This window comes from Pteropus alecto, unplaced genomic scaffold (genome assembly GCF_000325575.1).
Source record: "Pteropus alecto unplaced genomic scaffold, ASM32557v1 scaffold41, whole genome shotgun sequence".
NCBI lineage: Eukaryota > Metazoa > Chordata > Mammalia > Chiroptera > Pteropodidae > Pteropus > Pteropus alecto.
In genome coordinates this window covers 510,281-517,271 of record NW_006430464.1, presented here as the reverse complement: position 1 = coordinate 517,271, position 6,991 = coordinate 510,281, and the positions used below count along the sequence as shown (strand labels likewise).

General features: G+C 54.5%; 1 protein-coding gene across 1 annotated transcript in view; it reads right to left on the bottom strand.

Annotated features, from left to right (window-relative positions):
• Positions 1 to 1,482: 1,482 nt before the first annotated feature.
• Positions 1,483 to 6,991, bottom strand: part of VSIG10L (V-set and immunoglobulin domain containing 10 like) — an 8,886-nt gene continuing 3,377 nt past the window's right edge. Inside the window, 6 exon segments of the mRNA XM_025048689.1 lie at positions 1,483 to 2,329; positions 2,817 to 2,971; positions 3,184 to 3,297; positions 5,128 to 5,424; positions 5,682 to 5,960; positions 6,479 to 6,933. Coding sequence (XP_024904457.1) covers positions 2,258 to 2,329; positions 2,817 to 2,971; positions 3,184 to 3,297; positions 5,128 to 5,424; positions 5,682 to 5,960; positions 6,479 to 6,933 — 1,372 coding nt within the window. The 3' untranslated portion in view covers positions 1,483 to 2,257.

Sequence of the window (6,991 nt, the reverse complement as noted above, 5' to 3'; positions counted from 1 at the left end):
GGGGGGGGAGGGGCCTGGGGGCCGTGTGTTCCGATTCATGGGGAGTGTTGAGACCACCACACCAATAAACGCCTTTTTCCAAAGTCTCTGCCTGCAGGTGTCAATGTCATTCAGGATTTGGGTGCATGGAGGTCGTCGGTGGTGCCTCCCCAGCATCATACCATCATCTCTCTTCAGTAGATTTGGGATTGAGCCATTACAGAGGTGGCCTCTGATTGGCTTAAGCTACTGGGCATAGGCCATTTTTCACCAGGGCTGGCTCAGAGGTGGGCGCATGACCCGGTCAGCCTAACGAGAGAGTGAGTACCGGGGCTCTATGGGATTAGCAAGAAGAGACAGTCTTCCGCTGGATCACGTGACTCAATGACGTGCGGTCCAGGCCTTCGTCACAGGGAAAGATCTCGGGTCTGTGGGGACAGCATTGGTGGGGAAGATGGAAAGCGGGGCTTGAGAATGACAGAAACGCTACAACATGCAGAGTGAAAGGTCCTGAGAAACAAAGTCCATGATGACACCATTGAAGCTGCCAAACCCAAAGTCACCTGATGCCCACCTTCACCGACATAAGCAATAAAGTCCCCTGCGTGTTTAAGCCGATTCGTGTTAGGTGTTACGTCTCTGATGATCAAAAAGGAAATGAAAACTCTAATTGATATAGAAGAGATAAAGAGGGTCCAGGTAGCCAGGACCCCAATCCTCAACTTTTCAAAATGATCCAAGAGCTCTGTTTCCCAAAGGCCTCTTTGGCCTGTTTTTAACCAGAATGCCTCACACCTTTTCCTCTCCTGTGCTTTAGCTATTTCTTTCCTATTTCTTCTCCATTGTCAGACCCACCTCCCGTGATATAGTCCGGGGTATTTGGTTTCCCAGACTCCCTTGCAGTGATACGGCCAGTTTTGGGTCAATGAGACATAAGGAAAGTTTCTGGTAGGCTTCCAGGAAAGTTTTTTTCCCCACTCATGAGGTTGGTCGAGGGGAGAGTGTGAAAAGAGAACCCTGCTCCCTCCTTCTTGGCTTCAGATACAGTTGTGTGAAGATGTGGTGCCTGGAGCTGCAGCAGCCATCTTGCTACGTGAGACAACGCGCCAACTCCCTGAGGATGGTACAGCACGACGGTGCAATGAGCCCAGGTCCTCGATGGGGGACACAAAGTTGCTGACCCAGCCTCGAAACCACCCACCTTCGTATTTCTCGCCATCATTTACTCTGTTATCGGCGGCCAAATTTGATGCACCCCCTAAATTTCATTGATGCACCCCCTAAATTTCCACCGAGAAACTCAGCTGAAGAAAAAAGGAAGACATCATGCTGGAGAGCAGCAGCAAACCCAGCCCGTCACTGGCACCAAAACGTTTGATCGGTTAACCAATATTTATCGGTTGCCTGCTGTTTGCTGAGCTCTGTGTTAAATTCTGGAGACAATGACGTGGTCTCTGCCTCCACGAAGCTCGAAGCTCTCGGCTTAGAGAGGAAGTCAGAGGCTAAACAAGTAATGATTTATTTACAGATGTGAAGCAGAAGGTTCAGGGTCGCTAGGACTTAACCCATGACCAAGGCAGGGGTTGAAGGAGGGTCTTCTAAGATGGTGAGGGTCACTTTTACACTCGGGAAATAAACGACACAGGGGAAAGAGCCGTGCTCCAGGCGAGGGACACTCTAGAGGCAAAGGCCTGAAGGGAGAATAAAGTATGGCAGAGAGAAAGCCTTTGCTTCTAGAGCGGGGTGGGGGCGCGTACTGGAAGGGGAGTCAGAGAGGCTGATGGAGGCCGGAGCACTAGGCTCGAAGGTCATGATGAGTCTGGACGGTATCTGAATGACAATGGGAAGCCACGGAAGAGTTTAAAGAGAAGAGGGACATGTGATCTGATCCGTTTTATGATGAAGACGCTGGAAACTGGTCGGGTGCGGCCTGGAGGAGGCAAAAGCGGATGTCGGAGGCCTTTTCGGAGATGCTCGGGGCCCAAGCCCCACCTGTCTGCTGCACGGCCTGCATATCTCGCCTGCTGGGTGGTTTGCAAACCACACTGTGAGATCCACGATCCACGACCCACAGGCGGGCGTCTGCCCCCAGCCCAGGAGTCTCATTTCCTTATGCAAACACAGGTGGAGTCTTCCAAGGTGAGAGAGTAAGACAGAAAGTCCCACTTTTGGGGTCCAACCTTCAGTCACAGCAGGACGGGAAGGCCCTGCATGCTGCTGGGGCGAAACAGGAAGTCCCACCCAGAAATTCCCGTGCGGAGCAGGCCATTAGCCTCGGTCACACCTGTGTGGCTGATCGAACAGTTTTCGGGCCCCCACCTGGAGAGACGACTGGACTGGGGCTGGTGGCCTGGAAGAGAGAGGAGGGGCGAGGGACAACCTCAGCGGTTACCCTGGACGTGACAATGACACTCTTTTCTAGCATGCTAGCTCACATGATTCAAAAATTAGCTGGGTTCTCTCCATTTGCGAGGAATAAAAAAAAAAAAACATGTCTAGCCACCCTTGGGAGAGGTGAGACACGAAACGACCCAACTTCATGGAGGAGAAACTGCATCCCATTTCGGAGACAAAATGGAAGTTTTGCCCATTTTTATGGGAAAAAAAATAAAGGAGGTCCCACCTTACTCTCCTCTGAGGAAAAATCGTAACTTTGTTCTTCTTTTAAAATACATAAACTTTGTATGGGAAGCTCTGTCCAACTCTTATATATGTAAAAAGGATAAAATTGTAGCAGCTTCTTAAAACAACGAGTAAAGCTGGAGGAAGAGAATTCGGACTGCCGTGTGCCTGATTAAACGACAAAAACAGGGCGTCGCGGGGGCTCCCCCACTCACTTGGTGGGCTCTGGTTGGGCTGGGGTCCTCCGGCGGGACTTTGAGGGGCAGAGGCGGTGGGGCCTGCTCTGGGGCCACACTCTGCGACTTCTTTTCTGGTGGGGGGACCACAGGGAAAAAGGCGGGGAGATGCTTCTTTTTCTTGAGAGTCTCTCCTGAAAAAGAGAGAAGACGAAGAGACGCAGAAACACGTGACACGCAGACCCGACCAATGGCGAGGGAAGCTGGGCTGAAGTGGAGCCTCAGTATGATTGGCTGATATGGAGGTAGGAAGGCGGGATGGATGACCCGAAACTGCGCTGATTGGCCCAGCCGAGTCTCCAATGGAGTTTTATCTGAAGATCCTACCTGCTGGCCCATCACTCACCCCGAAAATGGCGCAGGCAGCAGATGCACAGAAGGATAAGTCCTGCCAGGAGTGCCAAGCCTAGGAGGGAGCCCAGGACGATGCCGGCGATGGCCCCGGGGCCCAGGGTGGGGCCTGGAAGAGACAAAGTGAAGGCTAAGGAGAGCAGGAGGCGTGGCCGGGCCTGTCTCCCAAGCCCCGCCCCCCCACCCCAAGCCGCTCAGGGACCAGGAATCCGGGACCCAGCTTTCTCAATTCATTTAACGTTTACGGAGCGACCGCGATGGGCCTGGCATTCTACCAGGTGATGAAGATCCATCGGCGAGCAAATCAAGATAACGACTCTCATGGGGATTCATTTTAGGAGAGAAATCAGAAATGAATGAGCAAATAAATAACGTAATTACAGATTGTGCTCAGAAGAAAAATAAATATGTTGTGATTGAAATAATGGCAGGGGAGGTGACATTTAGAAAGGGTGATGAGGGAAGGTCCCCAAGGAAGGAACGTATTAGCGGAGACCCGGAGGATAAGGAGCCGGGCGTGCTAAACAGGGCGAAGGATGTTTCAAGCAGAGGGAACAGAAAACGCAAAGACTCAGAGGTCGGGAAGAGTCTTCTGTGTTCAGCGAAGGCCAGTGTGGGTGGAAGGTACGAAACGAAAGACGAAGAGGAAGAGGATGGCGATGGAGGGCTGAGCGGGGACCAGAGCCTGGGGAGCTCGTAGGAATGTATGTAAAGCTTTTGAGGAGGTCAGCGGCGACATGGTCCAATCCGAATGACTCTGGCTCCTACGTATGAAGAGTAAGTTGTAGGAGGGCATGGGGGGGGCGGGTATCACGAGATTTGGCTGCTGTAGTCAAGTCAGGGGGGGATCGTGGTATCTGACGGGGGCGTCTGCGTGGAGATGGAAAGAAATGGATGGACTAGAAATGCATTTTGGAAGGCAAGTTGCCAGGACCTGCTGGTATTGGGGATGTCAGAGGTGACTTGAGCATGTGGGTGATGCCATCATCCAGGCTTGGGAAGACTGGGAGTTGTCAGTGGGGGAGGGGGGATGGAAAAGACGGGGGGACACAGTTTGGGGCAAAAACGTTGAGAAATCTGTTTTGGACATGTGAAGTTTGAGAAGCCAATTGGACATCCAAAATGAAGAAGCCAGGTTAGGGAGGTGGCTTTTCAGATGTGAAGTTCAGAAGAAAAGTCTGGGCTTGGGATCAGACATTCGAGAGTCATACGAGTAATAATTAAATTCAAGGCAGAGAGAATAGACAGAGTCACCCTGGGGAGACACACAGGTAGTGAAGAGGTCTGAACGCCGAGACATCCAATACTTAGAAGCTGGGGATTGTTATGGGTTGACCTGTGTGTCCCACCAGAAAGCTATATTGACACTCCAACCCCAGCGCTTGTCAACGTGAACTTGTTTAGAAATAGCGTCTTTTCAGATTATCTTGACTTGATTACACCTGCAGAGACTCTATTTCCAAATGAGGTTACCTTCGCAGGTCCCGGGGGTGACGATGATAATATACCCTTTTTGGGGAGATGCAATTCAACCATTCAAGTCAAGGTGAGATCATTAGGGTCCACCCTAACCAGTATGACTGGTGTCCTTACAAGTATAAGCCAGAGACACACACAGGGAGGAGGAGGCCGTGGCAGAGATTGGACCGACATGGCTGCCAGCCATGGAAGGCCAAGAATTGACAGCCATCATCTGAAGCTGGAGGAGGTGAGCAAGGATTCTACCCGTAGTCTCAGAGGGGACACAGCCCCGCTGACACCTTCGTTTTGGACTTCTGGCCTCCAAAAGCTGTGAGAGAACGCGTTTCTGTTGTTTCTGCCACCCAGTCCGTGGTCCTACATTCCGGCAGCCCCAGGAAAGTAATGCCGGGGAGCGGAAGGGTCCACTGAAACAGACTGAGGGAGGCAGCCTGGGGGGGCTCCCATGGCCCCAACTCACCGGCTCTGTACACTCGGCTTGATGAGGGCGTCCCCGGCTGACGCCCCAGAGTGGGCAGGACGCGCAAGGCCCACGTCCCGGGGTTCCGAGGAGGGAGGGGCACCACAGCAGATCGCTCCCGAGGCCCCAGGACGAGCAGGGAGACCCAGTCCCTGTAAGTGTTGGCTCTGCCCTGCTCAGGCCCCTCCGGCCGAGCCTGGATCTCAAAACCGCTGATCAGGGCCCCGCGCTCCACATCCCAAGTCAGCACTGCTGCATCCTGGGCTCTCTGCAACCTCCACGAGGAGATAGAGGGTCCTGGGGAGATCAAGGCGGGTGGGCGGGATTTGTGGGTCCTGGAGGGGAGAGGGAAGGGGGCTGCTGAGGGCCTGGGCTCATAGGTCCCTGGGGAAGAGGGTCTAAGGACCCAGACTTCTGGGTCAACAAGGGGAAGGGGCTGGGGGCCTGGACTCCTGGGTCTGAGGAAGGAGGGACTGAGGATCTGGATTTCTGAGTCTGAGGGGGGCGGGCCTGGGGATCTGGACTCCTCAGTTCTGGGAAGAACAAGAACTCACCAGAGAGAGTGATGTGGTCGCCCCCAGCACCCAGCGCCCCACTGCACAACACGGAGTAATTTCCCAGGTCCCAGTCCAGGCTGAAGTTGCCAATGAGTAGAGTCTGCCCGTCCTGGCTGAGCCGCAGCCGGCCCCCACCTCCAGTGGCCAGGGGCCGCCCTTCCCGGGCCCAGGACGCTCTGGAAGGTGGCCGACAGCCAGAGGCCTCCAGCGCCACCTCTGCCTCCCCTGACTGTGTCTCCTCCACCGTCGGATGCAGTAGCACCTCTCGAGGGGCCTCTGCAGGCGCAAGAAAACCAGTCAAGGAGATCGGGACCTTGTCCTGCCTGGAGTCACAGAAGTCCCGCGTCCTTGGGTGAATCAGCGATGAAGGCTCGACGCCTCAGCCACATGAGGAAGCGCGGCCCTTCGCTCCCTGCGCGTCACTCATCGCCTTTCCTTAACGAGGACTGACTAAGCACATGCCAGAGGCCAGGTCCTGGGCTGAGACACTCGTGTGATTCTCAACGATTTAGTGCTCTGAACACGTGAGAAGGTGTCAGCCATTTTCCTGGACCCAGGAAAGAAATTTCGTCCCTGCCCCGCCTGACATATAGGAAAACCCTGGGTCCTTCTGTAGAGCTAAAGACCAAAAAATAATAATAATAGAGTTTTATGTAATAATAATAATAATAATAACAATAATAAATCAATCCTTTTTCCTGGAGTTGAGAAGTCTCCCTTTCTCATGTCCTAAAGGAGGGAAGAAATACCCCGTCCTCCTCTGGAAATAGGAAAGAAGTCTCAGTCGCTCTCACCTGGGGTAACAGTGCAAGTGCGCGTGGTCACCAGGTGGCGAGCAAGGCACGTGACGGGGACGCCGCTGAGCCGAGGGTGGGCGGGGACAACCGCCAGGAGCACAGAGTGCATCGGCCCCGCGCGGACGCCTTCGGGGAGACCCTGGAACAGCAGGGAGGCGGCAGGGGACCCGCCAGGCCACCAGCAACGGAAGCGGAGGCTGCGGTCCCCCGGGCCCCCTTCAATGGAGCACTGTGGGGACCCGGGGGGCAGATCTGTGGAGAGGACAGAGAGAACGAGAGGTCAGCTTCACTGCCATCTCCCCTCTAGCCGGGTCTCACCACGCATTCACCCAACCCCTTCCTCACTTAGCCCCGCCCCTTCTCCGGGTGACCCAGCGCTGGGTCGCTTCCACTCTTTCTCGTGGGTGTCCCCTCCTCTTTTACAAGGAAACTCCGCCTTCCCTGCGCTCTTCCTTGACGGCCCCGCCCCTCCGCTGTGGCCCCTCCCACCCACATGCCGGCCCTGCCCCT